The 24,684-nt window shown below is 43.5% G+C and overlaps 6 protein-coding genes across 6 annotated transcripts; 4 read left to right on the top strand and 2 right to left on the bottom strand.

Annotated features, from left to right (window-relative positions):
• The first annotated feature begins 139 nt into the window (after positions 1-139).
• LOC128254164 (nose resistant to fluoxetine protein 6) lies at positions 140-5,798 on the top strand. Its single transcript, XM_052983024.1, is given in 7 exon segments — positions 140-351; positions 2,149-2,506; positions 3,299-3,991; positions 3,994-4,135; positions 4,198-4,563; positions 4,920-5,463; positions 5,528-5,798. Coding segments are annotated over 6 exon segments (2,202 nt in total). The 5' UTR covers positions 140-351; positions 2,149-2,175; the 3' UTR covers positions 5,654-5,798.
• A 221-nt stretch (positions 5,799-6,019) lies between these two features.
• Positions 6,020-7,895, top strand: LOC128254173 (uncharacterized). Its single transcript, XM_052983040.1, is given in 3 exon segments — positions 6,020-6,826; positions 6,828-7,400; positions 7,464-7,895. Coding segments are annotated over 3 exon segments (1,599 nt in total). The 5' UTR covers positions 6,020-6,154; the 3' UTR covers positions 7,818-7,895.
• LOC128254184 (uncharacterized) lies at positions 7,850-9,257 on the bottom strand. The gene is made up of 3 exons (XM_052983062.1): positions 8,575-9,257; positions 8,331-8,514; positions 7,850-8,277 (listed from the first exon to the last, which is right to left on the bottom strand). The coding sequence occupies exons 1-3, from the start codon at positions 9,145-9,147 to the stop codon at positions 7,910-7,912; spliced, it is 1,125 nt and encodes a 374-aa protein (XP_052839022.1). The 5' UTR covers positions 9,148-9,257; the 3' UTR covers positions 7,850-7,909.
• Positions 9,258-9,314: 57 nt separating this feature from the next.
• Positions 9,315-10,379, top strand: LOC128254188 (V-type proton ATPase subunit D 1). Its single transcript, XM_052983065.1, has one exon. The coding sequence runs from the start codon at positions 9,412-9,414 to the stop codon at positions 10,150-10,152; it is 741 nt and encodes a 246-aa protein (XP_052839025.1). The 5' UTR covers positions 9,315-9,411; the 3' UTR covers positions 10,153-10,379.
• A 155-nt stretch (positions 10,380-10,534) lies between these two features.
• Positions 10,535-12,275, top strand: LOC128254180 (translation initiation factor eIF-2B subunit gamma). Its single transcript, XM_052983056.1, has 4 exons — positions 10,535-10,785; positions 10,845-11,353; positions 11,409-11,549; positions 11,614-12,275. Exons 1-4 carry the CDS (start codon positions 10,629-10,631, stop codon positions 12,178-12,180), a joined length of 1,374 nt encoding a protein of 457 aa, XP_052839016.1. The 5' UTR covers positions 10,535-10,628; the 3' UTR covers positions 12,181-12,275.
• On the bottom strand, positions 12,186-19,056 carry LOC128254183 (putative mediator of RNA polymerase II transcription subunit 12). Its single transcript, XM_052983061.1, has 3 exons — positions 18,833-19,056; positions 13,373-13,834; positions 12,186-13,311 (listed from the first exon to the last, which is right to left on the bottom strand). The coding sequence occupies exons 1-3, from the start codon at positions 18,835-18,837 to the stop codon at positions 12,453-12,455; spliced, it is 1,326 nt and encodes a 441-aa protein (XP_052839021.1). The 5' UTR covers positions 18,838-19,056; the 3' UTR covers positions 12,186-12,452.
• Between the last annotated feature and the right edge of the window lie 5,628 nt (positions 19,057-24,684).

A 24,684-nucleotide genomic window follows, 5' to 3' on the forward strand; every position in this document is an offset into this window, starting at 1 on the left:
TTCGCTTTCATCGCTCGGTTTGTTTTCATTCGAATCTGTATGTTTTTTTTTGTTGTTTAAGCCCCGCTTGATACCTGTTCACGTGCGTTTGGCGCCGACGGAGTTTATAAAGGTTTGCAACGCAGCGAAGGGCGCACAGTTCCTCGGAAAGACGCGAAGCTGCGTGAGCCGCGCTTAAAAACTAAAAAAAAAACAAACTAATTTCAAATCCCCGGTTTCGATATCAAAACTTTACAGAAATAAACAAACAAACAAGCCGAAATAATAACAAACGGAAACTCTTGTCGAACAAAAGCGAATGCCAAGGACGGTTCTATATTGATTGGATACTTGTTTGCGTCGCAGCTGAAAGTAGGTCACATTTTATTCGTTTGCATTTGATTAAATCCGGGACTTTAATCGATCCGAAAGCCAGTTTTCTATCCAATCCACAATCCACGCCTTGACCCTAAATAAATCACCATTTTCTTATGGCACTGCCATTAATAAGCAAAGATACATAAAACGCAAGCCAGCAAACATGGCAAAACCAGTGCCAGTTCGCGAATATTAGTTACAAAACCCATCGTTTGTCCAAAAACTGGGCGATCGGGATCCGATTCGATGGCAAAGTTAAGGTGAAGGTTCATTTGCATAGCCAAAGCCGAGAAATTAGATGCGAAACGATGCGCAGATTTACGATTTACCCTTGAAACGGTTTCATCCAAAAGCCATTAGCTGCCATCAAATAAATGCAAACTTCGCTATCGGTGGCTTAACCGAATCTGCGCGTCTTCGAGAGCAAAGAAAACATGGGATTTACCATACATATTGTTGGGTTTTTGCCCACGACAGTGCCAAAATTGGCAAAACGCCCGGGGGATTAATTCTCGAATTTCTACCCCCCAATCAACCTAAGCAAACATCATTTTGGGATAAGTGTTTTGGGCAAACACAAAATTTGGCCAATTTTATTTATGCCTGCGAATTCTGATGCACGTGGCTGAAGCTACGTAGATCGTAGAAATATTTACCACACACGCACTCTAGTCGTTGACCTCTGCCAACAATTTGCAGATTTGGGTGCAAATCATAAAAGTAATAACACTGAACTTGGGGAATCAATGGGGGCGCACTTGAAATCTCATGAGTCAAGTCGAGTGACAAGTTTGATTGGCTTTTGCCTTTGGCAGCCCATAAACCTTCAGGTGACACTGTATTTTTGAGGGTGAATTTCTCGTGAATCAAACTAATCCGCTACATTGGAGCCTGACATTGAGACGCACTTACTGCTCGGATGCGGCTAATTGATGTTTGAATTGAACTCCATTGGCAACCATTACCACTTCCATGTTCTGCGATCGGTTGATCGGGTGGCAGGTGTACTTCCCCTTTCTTAAGTTATCTTAAACCATTTAGGGTTAAACTCATTGTGGGTGCTAAAATATCTATTGTGCTGAAATATCATATCTAGTCAATATTATTATTCAAAGAAATTTCTCAAAATAATAAGTTTCAAGTGTTTTGAGACTTGAGGTTTTCAACAACTATTGAATTAATTCAACATGTTGCTTTAATAAGATATTATTTTATGAAAAAAGAAACACATTCTTGATTTTAGCCCTCTTGTTTTCTCAATTTACCAAGCAAAATTATAAGCCACAGTTAGATGTAACTAATTACTTGTACTGAGGTACAATATTTTGGTAAAAAACATAAGGCTATCTTTCACTTTACTCTAATAATAAGCTTTGTAAGGTATTTAGGCACTGTAATATTTTTATTTTTTTGTTGTTTAACTTGATACCATTAATTAGATTTGTTTTTCTTAAATGCTAATACAAAAATCAAAATTTCACTGCAACTTGAAGTTCCTTTTTTTACAAAAATCAAAATCAAAATACTTCAAAATCATTCATTAATAAATTACAGCGAATTTATGATTGTTAAATATTTGTGTGCCTTACAGAAAGGCAGAAGTAACGGAACCTGAGGCAAAAAATAAATTTTAGCAATTGTTGAACAATCGAGTGCAATATACCCGGAGTTACGGCTCTCTCAGCTCGTAAATCTTTTCCGGTAGGAAGTCGTCGTAATTTGAAAGGGCTGCCCCTGGTTTTCGTAACATAAGAGTGCTCGTATTGATGGGTAAACAATTTAAGTTTCCAGCTGCCGCTCGTTGGCGGTGCATTCGGCATGGAAAGGCACTGGAGGTCGGTCTTAATCGTCAGCATCTTGGCTTTCGTAGCGGATGCAGCCGTTAATGAGTCCACTTTGCGACGGCATCGCTATGACTACGGACTTTTCAATGCCAGCCTGGAATTGTCCACGGAAGTTATGGCTACAAATATTCCGGAAAAAGAAGGATACACTGTCCAGTCACGGCATGAGCCCCATCTCATCCGGAGCTCCGTCATCTTTGGGCTAACCAAAGTGGCCAACGAGAGCAATGTGAGTCCCACCTGCCACGCCCACCTGAAACAAGTGCAGCGGGGAATTCTCAGTAAACAACCTTGGGCCATAAAGGGTAAGTAACCAGAAAGTAAATTGTGTAATTTATAAACCATAAAATATGCAAATTAGTCGTTTGCTTTAACGAGGAATCTACTACATTTAATGTTGATTTGAAAGCAGTTATACTTGCAATTATAGAAACTTGAACACTAACCACTGTAATGACTAGAAAAAGTAGTAAACGTATTCAGAGTCAATTTTAATGTTTTTTGATTCGATTTGCCGTAATTAGTCATTTAAAATATGGAAATATTTATTATTTTAACAATTAACAAAATCGATTTTAATATTATAAATATTCAGTTTAAATGAAAGCCACATTAAACAGCATATAAAACAAATAGGACCCATTTCAAACCAAATATGTTCCACATCATTTCAAATAATTTGATTTTATACGGAATTTAAATATGAAACAAAAAATATTCAAATTAACAGCCAGGGATTTATCTGTACTAATCCAATATTTTTTTGTATCACCAGAAAAATATTAATATGGCCTAATTTATTCTAAAGAGCGCTTGATTAAGGCAGTTTAATTAAAAAAAAACACTTCAATACTAAATAACTTTTTAGTTTCTTTTTTTATACCAAAAGGTCTAAAACTGTAGTCTAAAAGCCTGGTTTTTAAACCTCATATGTTTTATTTTGTTACTTTTGTGGTATAAATTTAATACTTATTTTGTTGAGTGATTTTTCATACCCAATAGTGTTAAATTATGTGACAATAGTCTAGTTTCTATGAGAATTTAATATAGTAATTAATATAATTTGAATAAAATAATATTTTTCCTTGAACTGTCAGTTCTTGATGCCTCGGGAACCAAGCCGTCCGGGTTCGTATTCGGGCAGAACTACTGGCTGGGCAGTCGGGAGGCGTGTCGTGGAGTGCAGGGACCCGTGGGAATCACCTTGTCCCGGAACTACGAGCGGGTGATGCACTACAGCATCCTGACGCAAAGTGCCCCCTTCGAGATGGACTACCGGGTGATCTACCTGCGGCATCGCTCACCCTGGCAGGTGGAGATCAAGGTGATGTCCGAGCAGGTGCTGCACATCGGACTGTGCCTGCCCAGCGCCTGTGCCTCCGAGGAGGTGAAGCAGCTGGCCAGGGACTATGTGGCCGGTGGTTCGTTCGCCGAGGACGACATCTTCGACATGCAACCGGAGGTGTTGTACATGAAGGATCTGAAGCTGAGCGAGCGATTCTACCAGCGGTTGACCTTCCGATTGGTGGTGGCCACTGTCCTGGTAACCGGAGCCTTAATGCTCTGTGCCCAGCAGTTGCGGGTGGCCAAGAGGGGCGATGAAGTGGATTCCGGTCTGGCTCCCGTGGAATCAGAGATCTGGCAGGCTATGGATTCCATCTTGAAGTGGCAGCCACTCCAGAACTTTGTGTCCTGCTTCGATGTGGCCCATAACTGGAGGAAGATCAGCGCCACGAGGGCAAACCAACCGGGGGAGATTCCCATCATGAATGGATTGCGATCGGTGTGCGCCATTGGATACTGATCTTCCATGTCCTGTGGTACATGTACTTCACGGTGCACCACAAAACGGTGCTGATTTCGTACGCGGAGAAGGTCTTCTTCCAGTACGTTTCGACGGCCCCTCTTCTGGTGGATGTCTTCTTTACCATCAGGTGAATATTACCTTTTAATATTTAAATTAAATATTTATATAATTTATTTTACTCATTAACAGTGGCTTTCTGCAAACCTACAACTTCCTGAGAAATGCCCAGCAATTGGAGGCAGTGCGTCGCAATGGACTGTGGGGTAACATGAAGCTCTTTGGTAAGTTGCTGTTCCATCGCTACCTGAGATTGGGTCCACTCTACCTGGTGGTGATGGGTAGCGTGGACTTGGCCTTCGCCTACATCGGCGACGTTTCCGTCTTCCACATCAACGAGCGGTTCGACGAACTGTGTCCCCAGCACTGGTGGCGCAACCTGCTCTTCATCCAGAACCTCTTCGACCACCGCGAGATGTGCGCCAACTGGAGCTGGAGTCTGGCCTGCGACATGCAGTTCTTCCTGCTGGCAAACCTTGTGCTCTTCATTTACGCTAGGTGAGTCCTAAGTCTAGTAGATCCTTTAATAACTCAAGAAAAGCGTCGATGAATTCTTTAGTAATAAATATAATAATTTAACACTATCTAAAAATGCATGCACACAAAATTTAAATATATGTAAAATCAACAATTTAATTGTGGTCCCCACTGAAACAAACATTGAATAGTTAAGATAAATATCTGACTATTGAGTTCAAAATTTGATGTATATTATTTGAATTGAATTTAAAATCATAATACTAAATACAATACAAAGCAAGTAACGAGGCATGCATATTATACAATTCAATTAAATCTTTCTAAATAATTTAGTTTATAATTTCAATGTAATGTTTAATTTTGTTTCCTTGTAGGCATCCAAAAGTGGGGAAAGTACTGACGATCTCCGGACTTCTAGCCACAATAACTTGGTCCTACGGGATCGGGATTACGAACAAGTTCGAGTTCTCCTTCGACTCCACTTATGCCACTGGCACCCAGATATACACGAGTCCCTTTGTGAGGGTGCTGCCCTATATCGTGGGTGCAATCGCGGCCTGGTGCCTCCAGGAGCAGCGATTCCAGATGGAGCTGAGCGAACAGCAGACCCGTTGGCTGTGGCACTTCAGTCTGCAGGTGTTCCTCGGCTGCATCTACTCCACGGTGAAGCGGGATCTGGGCCACCTGATCACCATATCGCTGTTTGTGCTGGGTCGGGCTCTGTTCTCCCTCACCGTTTGCTGGATGATCGTTGGCAGTGCATCCGGAAGCGGAGTTTGGTGGTCGCGACTTTTGGAGGCCAAGTGCTTCCAGCATCTGAACCGCCTGTCCTACGCCATATATCTGCTGAATCCCCTGGTGATTGCCCTCGTGTACAGCCTGACCAGTACGAGTTCTGCTGTCGATCCCTTCCTGCTGGTGGGTTATCTGCTTTTTGATCCTGTTTCACATAATTTAATTTTTATTTTTGTATATTTTTCAGAGCGTCATCTGCTGCGGCTTCACCATGATCGTCTATCTTGCCTCCATTGCCTTTTCGCTGGCCTTTGAGCTGCCCTACAGCAATCTTTCGAGTTTGCTGCTCAGGGGAAAACCCAAAGCCGCATAAACTGTGATTACCTCTCATTGTTAACATTGCATCTAAGTCACTTATTAATAAGAATATATGGTTACAACAAAAATGTTGTGATTTGTTTGTTTGAACAACTGACATTGAAAGAATTTAGTAAAGACTATATTAAATAAAGCTAAGAGTAGGACATTATTAACAAAACTGTAGAGACTTTTAATGACTTTTTGGCGCCAAAATTTTAAATATCCCTGTGGATTCTATTGGATTGCAGGTGGACCCTTTGCAAAAAAAAGGGGTTGAGTCCGCGCTTAATTGGCTCTAGTGTGACCAGCTAGTTGCATTGCACAAATACGAGCTTTTCCCGTTAACCGTAAGTAAGCTTAATGGCAAGTTAAGGAAAATATCTACGGCCACACTGACCGCGTCTTAAAAAAAGAGGATCTTTTTCCAAAAAATATTGATTTTTGCCCACTGCCCGACCGCGTCCTGCCAAAAGAAGCCGTCAGCCAGTTAGCCCAGACCGAGAACCAGATCGAAATGCCCAAGGAAGACGCGGAGCCCTCGGCGAGTGGCGTTGGGGTGGGGGGCACATTGGTCGCCAAAGAAAGCGATGTGCCTCCTCCTCCCGCGGAAAACGAAAATGCGACCCACAAGGAAAGCGACGCCTCTGCCTCTGCCAGCGTCTCTGCCAGCGTTAGCAGCGCCTCGACCACGCCCCCGCCCGCCCAAGACGACGCAGAGGAGGCGGAATTGCTGGAGCGGATGCGCGGCGATGCCGTGGGCAACACCATGTACAGCAGTCGCTTCATCCTGCAGACCGTGATGAAGTTGGTGGAGCTGCAGCCGGAATCACCCCTGGAACAGCAGCTGGAGGACGACCTGTGCAAGGTGTGGGACATGTCCGTGGCCCCCGAAGTGGTCACCCTGCTGCTGGAGAACGAGGCCATCGATCCGATCATGTACTCCTTGATTGCCGGCTGTGAGGATGTGCGTCTGTACGAGATTCTCATCGGACTGCTGGGCAACATGTGCGCCCAGGTGGAGTGCGCCGAACTGCTCACCTGCAGTAATGGAACGATGGAGACACTGTTTAAGCTGACCAACTGCATGGACACCGCCATGCTGATCCAACTGATGCGCCTGTTCCAGTACATCATGGCCCATGTGCTCAGCGGCAAGGAGCAGTTCGCCGTGGACTGGTACATCTGCTTTTGCCGCCTTCGAGAACTCCGCCCAGAATCTGGGCAGGATTCTGCAACAGTCCGTCAGCGATGAGCTGCTGGTGGCTGCCCTGAAGGCCACCAATGCTGTGCTGGCCAGTTGTGCCCTGGTGGAGGAGGAGAACGCCAAGTCTACATTGAATCTGAAGCCCTTTGCGGAGGTCTTCCTGGTGCCAGAGCTCTGCGATGGCGTCAATAGCGCCTTCCTGCGACTCATGCGCGACGACCAGTCGAAGCTGGCCGACGAGGAAGCCGGCGAGGAGAACGGCGAGGCTGAAGTGCTGCCCGCAGTGGCCGCTCAGGACAGCGATGAAGACGCCGACGTTGGCTATGACTCGTGCGGCCCGAAAATAACCTGTGATGTGGAGATCATACAGACCTACCTCAACATTTGCACCATTCTGGTGCAGCTGCCCGAGGCGCAGGCCTCCATGGACGTCTACGCGCCCAGCATAGTCAGTTGTCTGGCCCGGATACTGCAGTTTCTGCAGCAGCCGCTGCAACTCATTCCATTGGGCGAACGCCAGGAGGAGTATCTGGAGGATTTGGCGCACATTTGGAGTGTGAGTTCAACTATTTCCCCTGCCCACTTATGAATGTTTCTAGTAAACGATTCCCTGTTACAGCGCCTCAAGTACTTCTATCACAAGGAAGCCTTCTCAAATCTACTGGAATTGTGGTACCGACTCAAGCAGCACATCGATAACTACACCGGATCAGATCCAGAGACCAACGACTTCGAGGATGACGACGAGGAGGAGGACGCTCCCAAGGAGCAGTATGTGGAGAATGCGTTTAAGCTGCTGCGCCTGCTAGCCTGTATGGTGATAAAGGCCGAGAACTCGGATCTCCAAGAGATTGGCGATGAAAAGGTGCAGCTTTTCGTGTCTGCACTGAAAGCCGAAGGGGAAGATTCAATCTTCTCGAAGGCCCTCGAATGCCTGAGCGATAATATGGATAAGGAGTCGGGCCAAGCCTAAAGAAAATACCTCCATGAAAGGAAAGACAAAAATGACTGAGATTGTAGCTTGCAGCACAATATATTCGTAACTTAGTGAGTATCCGTCTTTAACTAGGGCGCCTCGGTTCCAATGGCCTGCAGTTTTTGGCGCATCATATCGCTCCACGATTGTTTTCCCAGGCGGACGCCTTTGTCGCCAGTGCTGCTGACCTGCAGGCGGTGTGTATTCGATTTGTTGAGCAGGAATTTGCTCTTATCTTCGTTGAGAGCATGGGCCACATGTTCCAGTTCGGTTTCCAATTTCACTTCAGCGGCTGTCACCTCTATGTGGAGATCCTGCTCAATGGCTTGAGATATGTGAATGATAGCCTCGTCTTTCAAGTTCTGGGCATCGATTTTGTTATGACCCACTAGCTCGGATAGTTGCAGATTTAAGCTGCCTCCTTTGGTCATTACTTGGAGATTGCCATGTACTCCAGCTAGAATATTTGAATTGTAGCCACATAGTTTGACATTTCTTAGACTGACCTACTCATGTTGATTTCCCCCGACTGGTGGACATGCACTTGGCTTGTTTTGTGGACATTCTTGAGCTCCAGGCGTCCTGTTTGCGTCTGAAACTTGGAGTTTTCCACATAGCAACAGTCAGTTACAATACTGCCAGCCTTTGTGGAGCAATTCAGGCTGTCTCCCTGAAGTTTGTCCACTGAAATGTTCTGTAGAGTGGAATTAGAAGTCAATGGTAGGTTTTTTGGGCTATAGTAATCCCTATTTACCCCACAATGTGTCTCTATTTCGGTGATCTTGCCCAGCAGCGTGCCTTGGCAGTTGATGTTTCCGTTTTCGCTGTACAGCTTGATGTTGGTGGCCTTAACATTCTTGGTGAGGATGCCTCCAGCCGCCTTGACTTGCAGCAGCTCACTCTGGACTCCCTCCACCCGGACATTGCCTTTGGCCTCCACGGAGACATCGGATCGCACGGGAATCTGCAGATTGCACTCGAACTGCGAGGGCTGCTCTGCCAGTTGCTTGACCACCACATTGACCACCTTGTCATCATCGGTTATTTTCACATCCAGCGAGACATTGGAGTTCTTGACTTGGCCGCCGCACATTTGGGCTATGAACACATCTCCGCTGGTGTACTGATGCACATCCGCGGGCTGGATGCGCAGGAAAACATCGGACTTTACGTTGATCCTGGCAAAGGGGTTTACATAATGCAGGATCTCCTGGTGGACCATGCGCTTGTTTACGGCCATGATCGGCTTGAAGTGGGCGCGGGACTTTTTGGCGTATTGACGCAGGTGGTGGTTTAATTGCGGCAACCACACACGTTGCAGCAGCATTATAAACCCCAAAAAGAAAACAAAATAAGTCAGTTTTGTTTACTTTTAAATGCAAAATCAGCTGTTTGGGGTAGTAACCAACACTGCTCTTTGGAGTATTTCCCAGCACTAACTGCAATCGATTGCCTGCTGGCCATTGCCAACACTGCCGTCCGTCATTTTCCAGTTGGAGTTTTTCAGTGTTCTGCGACGGTTGCAATTTTTCTCGATACGCAGTTGAAAATAGTTTAATCCAGCCAATTACCACCCGAAACAAGCAGCAAAATGTCCGGAAAAGATAGGCTACCGATCTTCCCGTCCCGTGGTGCTCAGATGTTGATGAAGGCCCGTCTAGCTGGCGCACAAAAGGGCCATGGCCTGCTCAAGAAGAAGGCGGATGCCCTCCAGATGCGATTCCGCATGATTCTGGGCAAGATCATCGAGACCAAGACCCTGATGGGCGATGTTATGAAAGAGGCGGCCTTCTCGCTGGCGGAGGCCAAGTTCACGTCGGGCGACATCAACCAGGTGGTGCTGCAGAACGTGACCAAGGCCCAGATCAAGATCCGCACCAAGAAGGACAACGTGGCGGGCGTGACCCTGCCCGTTTTCGAGTCCTACACGGACGGAGCCGACACCTACGAGCTGGCCGGCTTGGCCCGTGGTGGCCAGCAGCTGGCCAAGCTGAAGAAGAACTACCAGAGCGCCGTCAAGCTGCTCGTGGAGCTGGCCTCGCTGCAGACCTCGTTCGTCACCCTGGACGAGGTGATCAAGATCACCAACCGTCGTGTGAACGCCATCGAGCATGTGATCATTCCGCGGATCGACAGGACACTGGCCTACATCATCTCTGAGCTGGATGAACTGGAACGCGAGGAGTTCTATCGGCTGAAGAAGATCCAGGACAAGAAGCGCGAGGCGAGGATCAAGGCCGATGCCAAAAAGGCGGAGCTCCTGCAGCAGGGCATCGATGTGCGCCAACAGGCCAATATTTTGGACGAGGGCGACGACGATGTGCTGTTCTAAGTATTACCGTGGATGTTGTTTATTCCAGCAATATTATTGTTAAACTATTTTCGTTCTGTATCCGTTTCCATATTGTAATTCGCTAAAGGGCAAGCCACAAAACTTATTTGTACCTAGTAGCAAAAGTGTGTAGACTATTCCAATAAGCAGAAAAGTATGTATTCCATTTTTGTAGTGTAGTGTAAGCTGCGCCAACCATGCATTAAAGTCTTGTTGTTTCATAAGAAGAGCATTTTTTGTGATTTCTGATTGGAAAAAGGGATTTTTCTTTGCAAAAAGGGTCATCTGACTTTTTTATACAACGGCAAAAGCAACAAAAACAATGACGCAGTCACATGACAGCGAACATATGTCCAATTGGAAACAGTGTTGGGCAGCGCAAGCAGTAGTGGCCCCTTGCATTCGATCAGCTGTTTGCGTGGCTTTTTTGTATTTGCACGCTTTTTAGCCGACTTTTATAATTTTTGTGTGTGGAAATGACCAATTCCGAGTTCCAGGCTGTAGTTTTTGCCGCGGGGCGTGGCACCCGCCTGCCCGAAGTGCTGGGGGATGCCCCCAAATGCCTGCTGCCTGTGGGCCCGTATCCCCTGATTTGGTATCCACTAAATCTGCTGCAACAACACAACTTTTCAGGTAATTCTGGTTGTCATAAGTGAAAAGCTTGGTTTAAATTGTAATATTGTCTTCTATAGAGGTCATTGTGGTGGTTCTGGAGCAGGAGAAACTGGAGATACAATCGGCACTGGAGAATACACCCCTTAAGCTGAAATTGGACTATGCAACGATTCCCGGTGACAGTGACTTTGGAACTGCGGACAGTCTGCGCTACATATACGACAAGATCAAGTCGGACTTTCTGGTTGTAAGCTGCGACCTGGTCAGCAATGTCAACCTGTATCCGCTGATCAACAAATTCCGGGAACATGACGCCTCTTTGGCGCTGCTCCTCTTCCCCAGCGGCTTCGAGTCGGATGTGGTGATGCCCGGTCCCAAGAGCAAGCACAAGCCGGAACGAGATGTCATAGGCATCCATGCGGCCACCCAGCGATTGGCCTTTGTGTCCGCCGCCAGTGACTGCGAGGAAACTCTCAATATCCAGCGGCATCTGCTCAAGAACCGGGGCAGATTGGATGTGTACAGTCGCCTGGTGGATGCCCATGTCTATGTGCTGAAGAAGTGGGTCATCGATTACCTACGAAGGGTGAGATAGGGTGTGCAGCCAGGAGAAATATTAATCTAACAAGCGATCTTTGCAGAAGGAGAACATATCCACATTTAAGGGAGAGTTCCTGCCGCACTTAATCAAGAAGCAGCACTCCAAACGACCGCCCAAAGCTGTGCAGGACACAACCTCGGACGTGGGCGTGGTCACCAAGAATGAGGATAATGTTTTGCATGTGAGTAAGGCATAAGCTCTGTGGGTATTTCTTTGCTAACTCCCAAAATTACTCCCATCTGCAGTACGTGCCGCACTCCATTCTGGACCAGAAGATCACACAGACCTCGCTGTTCAACCAATCTCTGTCCCAAGTTCCCTATCATGGCGACGTGGTGCGCTGCTATGGCATCCAGGCGCCCAAAGAAGCGATTGGCGTGCGGGTAAACAACACACTCAGCTTCTTGGCCATCAATCGCAAGTTGGCCAGCATCTGGAACGAGCTGTGTGGCGAAAAGCATCCACTAATCTCGCCGGGAGCCCTGGTGAAATCCACTCAAACCAAGGAGATCATTGCTGCCGACAATGCCAAGCTGTCCGAGAAGACCTCACTTAACTTCAGCGTCTTCGGACCCAACTGCATCATCAATCCCAAGAACATTGTGGCCAACTCGATCATCATGTCCAATGCCATCGTGGAGGAGGGCTGCAACATCGACAACTGCATCATTGGCCATCGGGCGGTGGTCAAGAGCGGCTCCGTGCTGAAGAACTGCATCATTGGACCCAACTACGTGGTGGAGGAGGACACCCACAGCCAGGCGGTGCATCTGTCCAACGCGGATCAGTTCATGGAGATAGACATACAGTGAGCGGCTAACTTAATGTGGCTTCCTTTATTAACGAATTGAGTTAGAAGGCGGATTCTTCTAGCAGGACATTAAATATTACAAATAGGTACACGAAACTCGCGCAAGGATTTACGGGCCTGACACAGAGAGCTGGGGCGAGAGCGCTTAAAGCTACTTAGATGGGGAATGGGAATGTACACGAGAGGTGAGAGGATCCGAGGGAACGACAAGACTGTTTTTCTGCTCACTCCTCCACTGGGCCATCCTCCGCACTGCCTCACTGCCGCACTGCCTCACTTCCTCCGCTCGTAGAGGTACTCGTCCTCGTAATACCTTGGCGTTGTGGCAATGAACACCTGCGGTCGGCGCTGCTGCAGCGAGATGTTGATCTCCTCGGGCGTGCGGAAGACCTGCTGCTGCTGCTGCTGCTGATGATGTTGCTGCTGCAAGTGCTGCAGCTGGGGAGCGGCGGTGAAGAAGCGGTACGGCGCTGGCGTCACGGTCGGCGCCAATGTCTGTGGCCTTTGCTGATGCAGCTGCAACTGTGGCTGGTGCAGCTGATGCAACTGCAATTGCGGCTGCACTGTGGTCGCCGGCAGCGGCTTCCGGTAGGCCAGTGTTGTGGGCTGAGGCTGCGGCTGCGGCTGGTGGCGGATCTGCGTCACCACTTGTGCCTGCGGCTGGGCCTGCTGCTGGTGCTGCTGGGGCTGTTGATATTGTACCCTAACCTGCGGCTGCTGGTAGGCCACCACTTGGCGATGTTGCTGCTGCTGGGGCTGTTGCTGTTGTTGGTGATGGTGTTGCTGCTGTTGCTGCTGCTGGATGCGTGGCCTTGGGGCGGCGGGCAGCTCCTCCTCCTCCTCGTCGTCGTAACGCTCGTGCTCGTAGTAGTTCTCCGGGAAGTAGCGCTCCGAGTAGCGCAGCGTCACATTGGGCTTGCTCTGGTGCTCCTGCAGATTGATGGGCTTGTACAGGTAGTCGTTCACAATGTGGTACTTGGAGGACTGCTTGCAGATGTTGTCGTGCGAGGGCGGCATGCAGATCAGATGGATCTGGTGGAAGGTGAAGCCCTCGGGGCAGATCCACGAGTGCTTCTGGCTCTCCTGGCAGTAGTGGAACACTTCGCAGCTCAGCGATTCGTCGGCATAGTATCTGCAATTGATGTTTATTTTGAGAAATTGTTAACCAAATACTTTCAGACTTGGGCACCCACCCGGAGTTCCTGTCCGTGCAGCTGAAGGATGACTTGCTGAGCAGAGTGGACAGACGATCGGGCTCCTCCACCTCCTCCTCCTCCTCCTCGCTCTCCTCGCTCAGCGGCTTCTTCAGCTGGCCCTGGATCTTCAAATAATTGCTCTGCTGCTTGGCATTCCGGTTGGCGTACACCTGGCGCGGTGCCTCCTCCTGATCCTCCTCACTGTACTCATAGATCTGGCGCTGCTGCTGCTGCTGCGGCTGCTGGCGATAGGCCAGATGGGTCTGGGCCTGGGTCTCGAAGTCGTCCAGCTCCTCCTCGCCGCCGCTGGCGTTCACATCCAGCGATCTTGCCTCAAATCCCTTGGGCTTGGCGGTGGTGGCCGTGGCCGAGGGCGCTCCGGTGGCGGCTCCTTCCGCGCAGCTGGACCACAGAACTGCGGCCACAGCCAGGACTAGGAGCACTGTCGTCGACGGCATGCTGCAATGGAAGTAATGGCCATCAGTCGGATGAGTCAGCCTGCTTTATGATATGGGAAACTCTGTGGCAACCAGCAACAATCAAGCAACCAGCAAAAACGCGGGAAAATATTTCTGCGAACCTTTTCGCGAAGATGCCGCCAAATTGCAGCAAAAGAAGGCAGCATCATCGGATCGTCATTGGCATCGGCAGCCCAGCGACCAGTTATGCAAGAGGCCAGACCAGACCAGACCAGACCAGCCAGCCAGCCAGCCAGGGCAGAAAACTTGTTATAAGGCAAACACGGCAACTGCAAGTCCCAGTCCCCCAAGATCGAAACGGGCCATGGAGTTTGGAGTTTGGAGCTTGGAGTTTGGGGCTGGGAGGTGGAGTTGCAGTTGGAGATGGAGATGGAGATGGAGATGCAACTGCTACTGCGAAGGCAAGGAAAGCTGGGCTCTGGGAATCACTGATCATGGCATACGCTTGAGCAAGTCACCCCAAAAGATTAGAACACAAGTGATCCACTATTTTTGATTTGGAAAATGTAGGTAGGATATGCTAACTAGTCCACATTTAAAAGCAATGTTTATAAATAACTTTCGCATTTGATTTTGGCTTTTGCTAACACTATACGTTGGAAAATAATTATTATTAAAAATGATACTCTGTTCGTAAATTAGATTTTAAAGCATAGGTTTAGGATAGGTGATACCTAAATAGATTCTCCAAAACTATAGATTTAATCAAAGGATGTATCTCCTAAACCTTAAATGTAATCTATTTGATTGATTTGAGAAGTTCCAATTTATATAGAGAAGTTTCTAAAATATTATAATCAATATTGTTTAAATAATTCCTTCTTCATCTAGTAACATTATCTTATAAAAGTAATCTTCAAGTGGTTTCTACCCCCTGCCCTGAGACCCCGATCCCATAGTTCATGTACCCCACCAGCAGTCAGCATGATGAAGATGCTCAGCCTGCGGCGGGTTCAATTTGAACGCCATTTACCCGAGACGGAGACCCACTCGCTCACTCGCTCACTCGACTTGGCTGAATGTCAACTGCTGTTCATACGCATAATACATATATCTAAACCCTGACGGGTGGGGGGGAATTCCTGGCCTGGAAACCGATCCGGTGCTGGCCAGTCCAATTAACCAACGTTACGTGCCAGCATCTAATTGGGGCCATAACGTCAAAGCCCGAGTAAGAGTCGCAAATTGTTGGGCAAGGTGAAATATGTGAGCTGTAATGAAAGCAACAGAGCCAGAGCCAGAGCCAGAGCCAAAGCAAAAGCAAAAGTCAAGCCGGACTTTTACTTTTCACGCCGATTGGCAGTCGCTCCAGTTGAGTGTCCGGCTGTGCGAGTGACTTTGAACCCGGGTCCACGGCGGATTTTCATGGATTTGGGCCAGGCCAATAAATCTGGAGAGCGTCTTATGCAAGTATCGAATTTTTCCAGCTGGCAATTTGTCAGCCTGTCGCTTGGCAGCTGCAAGTTGCAAGTTGCAAGTTGCAAGTTGCAACTTGGGGGGACCTTTGAACTTTAAGAGCTGGCTGAGAGTGCCACTGTTGCCAGTTGCATTGTCACTGTCAGCGAACCTTTTGCGCAATCTCCATGGGAATCCGGTGGAATCTGCCCCAAGGAATTGCTCCCCCTGGCAGCCCATGCAAATATCTATCATACAACACACATTCCACCAAAGCAGCCTGGAGTGCTCCACTTGCGGCACACACACAGCAGTCTTTCGCAGTCACAGTCGCAGTCGCAATAGCCAGTCTGTCTGCCATAAATGGGGAATTGGTTGCAGTTGCAGTTGCATGTCTCGGGATCTGTCTCTGCTTTTGGTCCAGATGCAGACGTTATCGCACCGCAGTTACATCATGCATATATAGCACATAGCATAGCATAGCATAGCACAGAGTAGAGGCGATGCGTTGATGTTGATGCTGATGGTTTTTGCCCCATTCCCCAGATTTAGACTTTTACACTTTAAAAAAAAAAAACTAAAATTAAATTATTTTGGTTGTGTTTGGTTATTAAAATAAGGTTTATTAAATAAGGAATTATTCAATTTTGAAGAATTGATTTTATATCTACAACATTTCATATAAATATGATTTTAATTTGTTTAAGTTATTTTAAATATAGAAAATTAAATTTTGAAGAATTAATTTTATATCTTAAACATTTCATATGAATTGAATTAAAATATAAAATATCATTATTTGAATTTAACAGCCAGACTACTTTTAGTTATTTTAAATATGGAAATATTACATTTTTAAAATTGATTGTGCCACAACAATATTTCATATATATATTTAAAACCATATTAAACTTAAAATACTGCATATTCCACAGTAATTCAAATATTTAATAATAAAATCATACAATTTAATTTTGATTTTATACTTCATTATATATGAAATATCATATTTTAATTAAATAGCATGACTACTCCTTTTTTTTACAAGTGTACCCTCCGCTCACCCACTTTTCTGGAAACCACAAGACAGGCGATGCCGTCGGTTTCGTTATACATTCAAGTATTCAAGTCGCAGTGGATTTTTCTGTGTGCCACCGGGTTTTCTTGCGTATGGAACGCTCGGACTATATTTGATTTTGATTTCCTTAAATGTTGGGTGTGCGTCACGTTAGGCGGGCATTTTTGGGGTGACATAAGCGCCGGTCTTGGGATATGTATTACGACATTTGTGCAGGCAACAGCTGCATTTTGATAAGTGTACTTACTGGTGCTTGGCCAACGAAAGTGCAAATTTCTTGTATAACACAGGGGAGTAGGCTGAGAATTAAGAGGCGAGTGCACTTAGCGCCACAAAATAGCCGCGACTGCCCGCTGTTTTTCAGCCATTTCAATTTTCATGTTCATTCCCATTTCCATTTTCATTTCGGCGGCTCTTTAGCATGTAATCTGCTCGAGTTTGTTGCCCAAGTCTTTTGTTTTCACTTGTAACTGTTGCTGCTTGATTCGAGTGCTTAATTAAACACAAGCTCGTTAACACAACTCCCGATGCCATTAAACTGTGTGAAACATGAAAGCCCAACCAAATAAACTACATTGCACTGCCTTAATTTCGTTTTTTTTTTCCATTTTCCATTTTTTTTTTACTGTTTCTCTGGCAGTTTATTTTGTTTGTTACAAATTAAGCGGCGTTAATGTGCGTGCAGTAAGACGGTTTTGCTTTTTAATGTACTGGAAATTTACGTTTGTCTGATTTCGGGCATCTGGATAATGTGGCGGCATAATTGCTTGGCAATGGATTTTATGTTCCACCGTTTTTCTCTTTTTGTCTTTTATTATCTCATGTTATGCCGTGGTAATTTTCACAAATCTGTGACCTTCACTTTGGTGGGGGCCCACTCTGAAGTGGGTGTGTTTATTTGCTTGGCGTCGATGACGGGCGAAATCCAACGAGCCAAGGCAAAAGTGAAAGAAATCAATTCGATGTTCGATGGCAATTTATTAATTGCTCCCCAAAAAAACACACCCCATCGATAAAGTGACCACAAATCGAAAACAATTACAGCCGGGCGGGCGGTGGGCGGTGGGCGTGGCTTTTTAGGAGGCACGCTTGGGCAATTGCGCATTTCTGTGCGTCGCTGTAATTCCAAACGTTGAAATATTGCGTATACGCCACATGCGTCGCAGTGCGTGCATTTGATACAATTACCACTCATATTCGCAGTCACTTATATAATGCCCAGAGCATGAGTAATCCACACGACTTGACTTTTAGAAAGGACCAGCTTTGTGATGCAATCTGTCACGGAGATTGGATCTCCCCGTGTCCAGCAGGCGTGACCATTTGGAGTCCTAATCGATTGATCTACTCTCGGCCACTCGATGGCCATAAAGCAAACATAAATTACTGCATATAAGATCACAGATTGCCTAATCTGCACAGGAACGAAAAGTCTAGTATGATGATTGATTGTTTAAAATGAAATTGAAAAACAATATGAAATTAAGTTGTCCGGATAGGCACAATTATTAATAAATTTGTAAGTTTATTATTCACCACAGATCTCGTTCTCTTTCAATTTTGAACTAAAATAGAGTCGATGTAGGATAGAATGCTCTTCAACTTGGTAAGTTCCTCCAAGATTTACCTTCAAAAAGCATTTGATTAAAAATTTACTACTAAACAAAAGTAAAATTCAGACTATATATGGCATCGACAGATTTTCCACCAAATTGCAAAGCAATTAAAAGCCAATTCCAAAGAATATAAAAATGTTACTTGAACCAATATTTTTCAGGTCGAATATATGTTTTTTTTTTTTTTAATATTTAAAGTAGTTTAAATTGACCATGATTTTATCATAAAAATCTAATGGAGAATAATTAGATTTATATAACAGTTTTTATAGGTATCAAGATCAAAATAACTTGATTATTATTTAAGGTAGTTAAATTCAACATGACTTCATCATAAAGATCTACTGGATAATAATTATAGTTATATGTCAGTTTTTATAGGTATCACGATCTAAATCTACATTTTTACTTTAGTAGCTATGAAAAACCTCTTAGAAAAGACATCCCAACTTCTCTCTGTGCAGCAACTCATATAAATAAGTACAAGTATCCCCTGGGTTCAAGTCAGCTGCCTCAATGAACTGTCGGCAAACAAAAGCGAAAACTCCCACGCCAAAAAAAAAAAAACACACACACACAGAGACAGAGTCAGAAAACCAACAGAAAGATATAGAAGGAAAAGTCAGTTGGGGTTTTGTGTTTCTCTGTGAGTTACGTATGTCGCTGGGTTTTGAAATCGCCCAAAAGAATATTTTGTGGTTGCCAAGCGGGCCAGAAAATTGGGCCGAGAGAACCCCGGCGGAGACCGAGACAATACCGAAAATGTTAATTACTGGTTGCGGCGACTGCAGCACGAATTTGTGGCCGCGAGGCAGGCCAAGTCCAGGTTCAGACTCAGATTCAGATCCAGGTTGGGACTATGATTCATAGTCTGGCTTTGGGCACTTACTGCATTCTGGGGGCGATCGCCTGACGGTATCCAAATAATCCAAATAGTCTTGGCTCCGGATCACACACTGCACTGATCACTGTTTGTTTCTTGGTAATTTATTAATCACTTCGTTGCACTGGGCAGCTTGGCTTCGCTTCTTCTAACTGCTAGCTGCTAACTGCTAAGTGCTGCTGCTGCTAACGGTTCACTCGTCTGGCTCGAACAACAAAATGAATGACTTTCTTTGGCTTGTTTATGTTTTATACCAAAAAGTCCACACTGAGCCGAAGCCGAGTCCGCCCATTGAGAGGATTGGCCGAGAGAACGGCCCCTTCTCTGTGCTTCTCAATGTCTCGGGCCTGGGTTTTCTCTCTACGAGCCTGAGCTCTTCGTTTCTCTATTTCTCTTTCGCTGTCTCAGTGCCACTCAAAGATACCTTTGCAAGTTGAGTGGAGTTTTCCTCACTGCCGCCAAGTTCGTTTCTTAAGTCTTTTGATCTGCACAACAAGAAAAACCTCTTGAAAATTGATAAGAACAGGTAGCAATTTAATGTCATGTTTTTTAGTGTTTATAAAGTAATATTTATGTAACAAAAAAAATTACGATGTTTTCAATTCTTTAAGAAAATACATTTTTAGAAATTAATCACATATTAAGTTTTGAAAAAAAAGGTCTATACAATTTAAGTTTTATTAAATACAAAAATAATTCTTTTAATATTAACAAACTATTTTATAGAGACCTTTCCAGATGAACTAATTTAGTAAGAATATTTTAAAGTGTTTTCACTACAAATACATGCTTTAACATAGTTTGTTTTTTATATTATTACTGAATCTGCTAAGAGGGTTTTGTAACTGTATTTATGCCAATTTAATTTTAGATTAAATACCAAAACCTAGAAAATCCACAATATCATGTGGGAATATTTGTCTAAGACTTTATTGATAGAAAACATTAGCAAATTTGTAAAAGAAAAACCTTTTCTGTGTCCCGCCGACAGGGATTTGGCTTTAGGCTTGCCCATTAGTCATAAATGAATTGACATTACTCATGCATTCAGATGTATATCGAAAGATCTGTAACTGTTTGGGGTTTCGAAAATGAAAATGCCTGCCACACATTTGCATCCATCAGATCAGATAGTCGTAAGTGGCCGTCGAAGTGGCCAGATAGAAGCCGCTCAGATATAGTGTAATTAACATTTTCGCTGTTGATTTTCTCAGCCTTCGCTGCGCATTTTGCATGTTTGCTATTTTCAATACAATAACAACAATCAGTTGCAGCGGCAAAGGCGACAGCGGCAGAAGCAGAAGCAGAAGCATATAAAAAAGAAATAAAAATCATTTGCGCCGGTTTCTTCAACGAGGCTGTGACTGCGACTGCGACTGCAACTGCACTAGCGATGATCCCACAAGCGAACTTCAGACCGCAGAAACAGAAAACAAAAAACAGAAACAGCAAACAGCTAACAGCTAACAGCAAACAGAAACAAAACCTGTGCGGCAACTCATCTCATCCGCCGAATGAAATGCTAAAAGCTACTCACCGACACACTCGGCGCACACATGCCTGCATTTGTTTGGCTAATATGAATTAATTTACAATACTGCAGACGCCTACTAAAGGGGGGGAAGGGAGGTCTACTAACGCCTCCGACTGTTGAACTTTTGCGTTTCTGTGCCGCACTTGCAGCTCAAAATGCATCTGTATCTGCATCTGCATCTGTATCTGTATCTGCATCTGCATCTGCATCTCAATTCGCATCTGTATCTCTCCTCAAGCAATTCAATTCCATGCCGTTCAATGTCTGGACACTGACCGCTTGCATATAGCCGCAGATATCTGGCGTGGCTATATATATATATATATAAACGATTTGGCAATGCATGCAAAGAAGCGTAACGCAAAGAAAGTGCAGCCAGCTTGCTGTTATGATTGCCACCGTTCGAATAAAAAAAAAAAACAAAAAAAACTAAAGTGTTTGAAGCCTGCGATTTTCAGGCAGGTGATATAACAAGTTCACATAATTTGCTGGATTTTCTTTTCAGTTTTTTTCTCCATCCCCATCCACATTACATATTTCCACCAAGCCCGACAAACAAATCAGGCAAACTTGCTGCTGTCAGCAAATCAGCAAATCCCAAACAGCTTCACGACTCGAGGAATAATTGCAGGTTGGAGCTAATCAAAATCATTCCCAGGCGGGTGCCTCAATTATAAGGCATAATTAATAAATCTTTTGCCGGATTAGTCAGCGCAAAAGGGAAAATCCACTTGCACACACAGAAAAACATAAGTTTCAATGGCTTGGAAATAATTGATTTTACATGATGATTGATTGTATGCTGTTTTATTTTATTTTTTTGGCTGGGTTATTCATGATTATTTTTGATAATGCCAAAAGAATATTTTCAACCTTGCTAGTTTATTTTAGGGAGCTATTTTTAAATGAATGAAACCTTTAGCTCTATATCTGCAAAACTTTAGGTACGACCTTATAGTACTTTCTTTTTTAATGTGAGTAAGCTATAATTCTAATCAAAATTATACTAAGAGTTTAATAAAATATATCCCTTATGGATTTGTAAACTAAACTACATAGTTTTGCCCAAATATGTTGATAAAAATATTAGAAGTTTTGGTAAAAGACGAGTTATATTTGACATTTTCATCACATCAATCAGGTTATAATTAGTACCTAAAATTTTGGACAAAAAGATTAAATATCGTGTAGTTTTGATGTTTTCAAACATATCTTTTACTTTAACAGAATTTTCTTTAATTTCAAAATGTATTTTATTTAAAAGTCTTGCCAAAACACCGAGAAACTGCTGCTCCACCTTAAAATGTTTTTTCTTGAATTTCAAAACATATTTTTTTCTCTGTATGTAGGCTTGCCCAAACACCGAAAAACAAAAGGTACACCCAAATGCACCTGTATCTGCAATGTCGCTGACTCCCTGCCAGCAGCGATTGTCCCCTAATAACACGGGTAAAAATTCATTACACGAACTAACTGGCTAACTGAGCTGGCCAACTGCTGGCCAACTGCTGGCCATTATGCAAAGTCCAAGTCCATTCCGAGCCATTCCATGCCAAAGCCATTCCAAAGCGGCACGTTTCGAGGAAGTTGATTGTCACAATGCCTCTCATAATCATAACTGTGTTTGCTGCCCCATCAGCAGCTACTACGGCCATACAATACCATCGTAGTTTGGTAGTAACAATGCAAAAAACGACAACAACGACGACCACGACGGTCAGGTTCAATGGGGGAAATTATAGACATTGCAGCCACAACAAAACTGGAAAAAATATTGTAAAACTGAAATCGGACTTGGGCAAGATCTGGCCAAAATATTATATGTCTTTGAAATTAGCCCCTGCCTATTACAAATTACTAATGCGCTTTTGTCAGCTTGGCCAGATTTTGTGGCTCCATTCGAGTGCCCCTAATCAAATAGGAAGAAAAATAAAAATGCATAGTTTTAAGCTTTTCTTTTATTTTTAGCTTTATTGCAGCTCTTAAATTTACCGAAACACTCAAACATAATGTGTTTCAGTGCAGCGATTTTACTGCTGCAATTGAGAATTGGCCAGTTGAACAGTTTGCAGCTGACTTTGCCACCAAAAAAAAGAAAAAAACTTAAATAATAAAAAAAAAGAAAGACAATAAAATTGTGAGGAAACATTTCGCATGTGTCCATGGTCCACTCTTTTGTTTATTAACTAATTAGCCCTAATGCTTAATGCTCCACATATTTTCCATCTGAGATGCGAGTGCGTAAGTTTTGAGTTATGTCACTCGGTTTTCCCCTCATGCCGATTTCAATCTCAATCTCAATCTCTCAATAGGGGATTTCTCAAGAATTGCGCGCTGTATCGCGATGGAAAAGCGAAAGTAAATCTTGGCTCAGAAACGGCGGATCCATTAGCGTTCTAATAGACACGTCACTCTTGAAGTTCTAGGCCGCGCCGAAAGAGTGGCGAATTGAAATTAATTACATCGAACGCGCCTCGAAGTTCTCTGGGCGTTGTTTAAGCACTCCATTAATGACTTCGAGCCGGGATCTGTTTTAGATTAGCAGTTCGTTAAATTCACACACGAATAGATTGAGTAATTTGGCTCATACATTTCAAGTGGTTTTATTGGGGCTCTTAATAAAGTTATATGTGTTTAAAGGTTTAAAGTTAGCTATGCCAAATACAAGAAATTAATCAGTTAAGTTTAATATCTTTATTTTAAAATATAATTTAACACTTTTTGTACTTACTTAAGGTAATAAAGGTGTTTTAAAATGAATTTAATAGTAGAATAACTTTCTGAAATTTAAAAAATATATATTATTACACTTCTAATACTAAACTAAAATATAATAGAACATTTTTGTGTTATTAACCAAATAAGTTTATTATCAATATATAAATGTAATTTTATAATGCAAGTCTTAACAGAAGAACGTATATTTTTCGACTTCAATTTAATTAAACAATTTAAATATTATATTTATTTATTTATATTTATATTATTACACTGCCAATATTAAATAAGCAATTAAAACTAAAATAAGGTATTTAAAATAGGATAGACCATTGTTGTGTTAGTAACCAATATTATCCAAATATAAATTTCATTTTATAATGCAAGTCTTAACAGAAGCAATACATAATAGCAGTAAGTATATTCCTAGACTTATAATATTAAATAAACAATTTAAACAACAAGTTTTTAAAATTTGAAGTTGAAACTCAAAGAATGAATTTTGTTGAACTGAGTTATTTTTTAATATGTGCTAGTTTTTTTTTATAATATTTTATATGACGCTTTCTATAGAGTAACTTTCCCTCGACTTAGTGTTTAATCTTTTAAATTTATTCCCCCTGGAACATTTGGGAGATAATTGGTTCACATTAGCCCCGCGCTTAAAGTTATTTAATAGATGATTAAAGACCCAAACAACTGACATCACCCGCCAGCATCAGCCAGCAATCACACACCCACAATAGCGGGCAGTCGGCTGCGAAAACCGTTGAGATTAATTCACATTCACAGCGTCATAAAAGTTATGACCATCGTTTACGCCAAGTCAACAATGGGCAAGTATTAGACGAACTCCAAAGCCGGAACTTGTCCGCCAGATGATTTGTAAGTTTTTTCGGCTGGATTGTTGATTGTTTTTCGTGGGCTATCAAGATCAGATCGGATCAGATCAGTGGAAGTTACGTGTTAATTCAAACTCACAAGCTCGCTGCATTTTCCGTTTTCGGTGCGGAAGTGACTGTGAACTTGACATTGAGGGGGCGTGCCCTGGGGCCCAAAGAAATGCAAATTTCTGTCCATTCTCACAGCCCATAAGCAAACAAAAAAGTGGGAGATTAGAGCGGAAGGAAGTAGAAATCGAAAGTGAATTTAAGTCAGTTTCTAAACTACTTAAAAATGGCCAAGGCACACGCTAAAGGTTAATGACAACTTTATGGTGAATTCGATCTTAAATAAGAAATAAAACTAAAGTTGAATAAAACTTTTGAACAAAAATGTAGTATTTAAAATATATTTTTTTAACATTTAAGCAGCAATTGTTTAAAAAATGAAAAATGTAAAATATAGACCGTATGACAAGTAGAATGTTAGTTTTTATAACTAAAAACCTTTTTTGTTATTTCACAAAACATTAAAAAAGGTATAAAAAAATGCTTTAAGTATAATATAATTATTGTTTTAGTCAAATCACAATTTGTAAACAAAGTCTGGTGGCATTGCGAACTTAAATACTCCTTGCAGATCATGAAATAAATTAATCAAGCCGCAATGACAGATCCGAAATGAACACATTTGGCTTTTCGAGTGCCCAAATGTATGTGCGTAA

This window comes from Drosophila gunungcola, assembly GCF_025200985.1.
Source record: "Drosophila gunungcola strain Sukarami chromosome 2R unlocalized genomic scaffold, Dgunungcola_SK_2 000004F, whole genome shotgun sequence".
Taxonomy (NCBI): Eukaryota; Metazoa; Arthropoda; class Insecta; order Diptera; family Drosophilidae; genus Drosophila; species Drosophila gunungcola.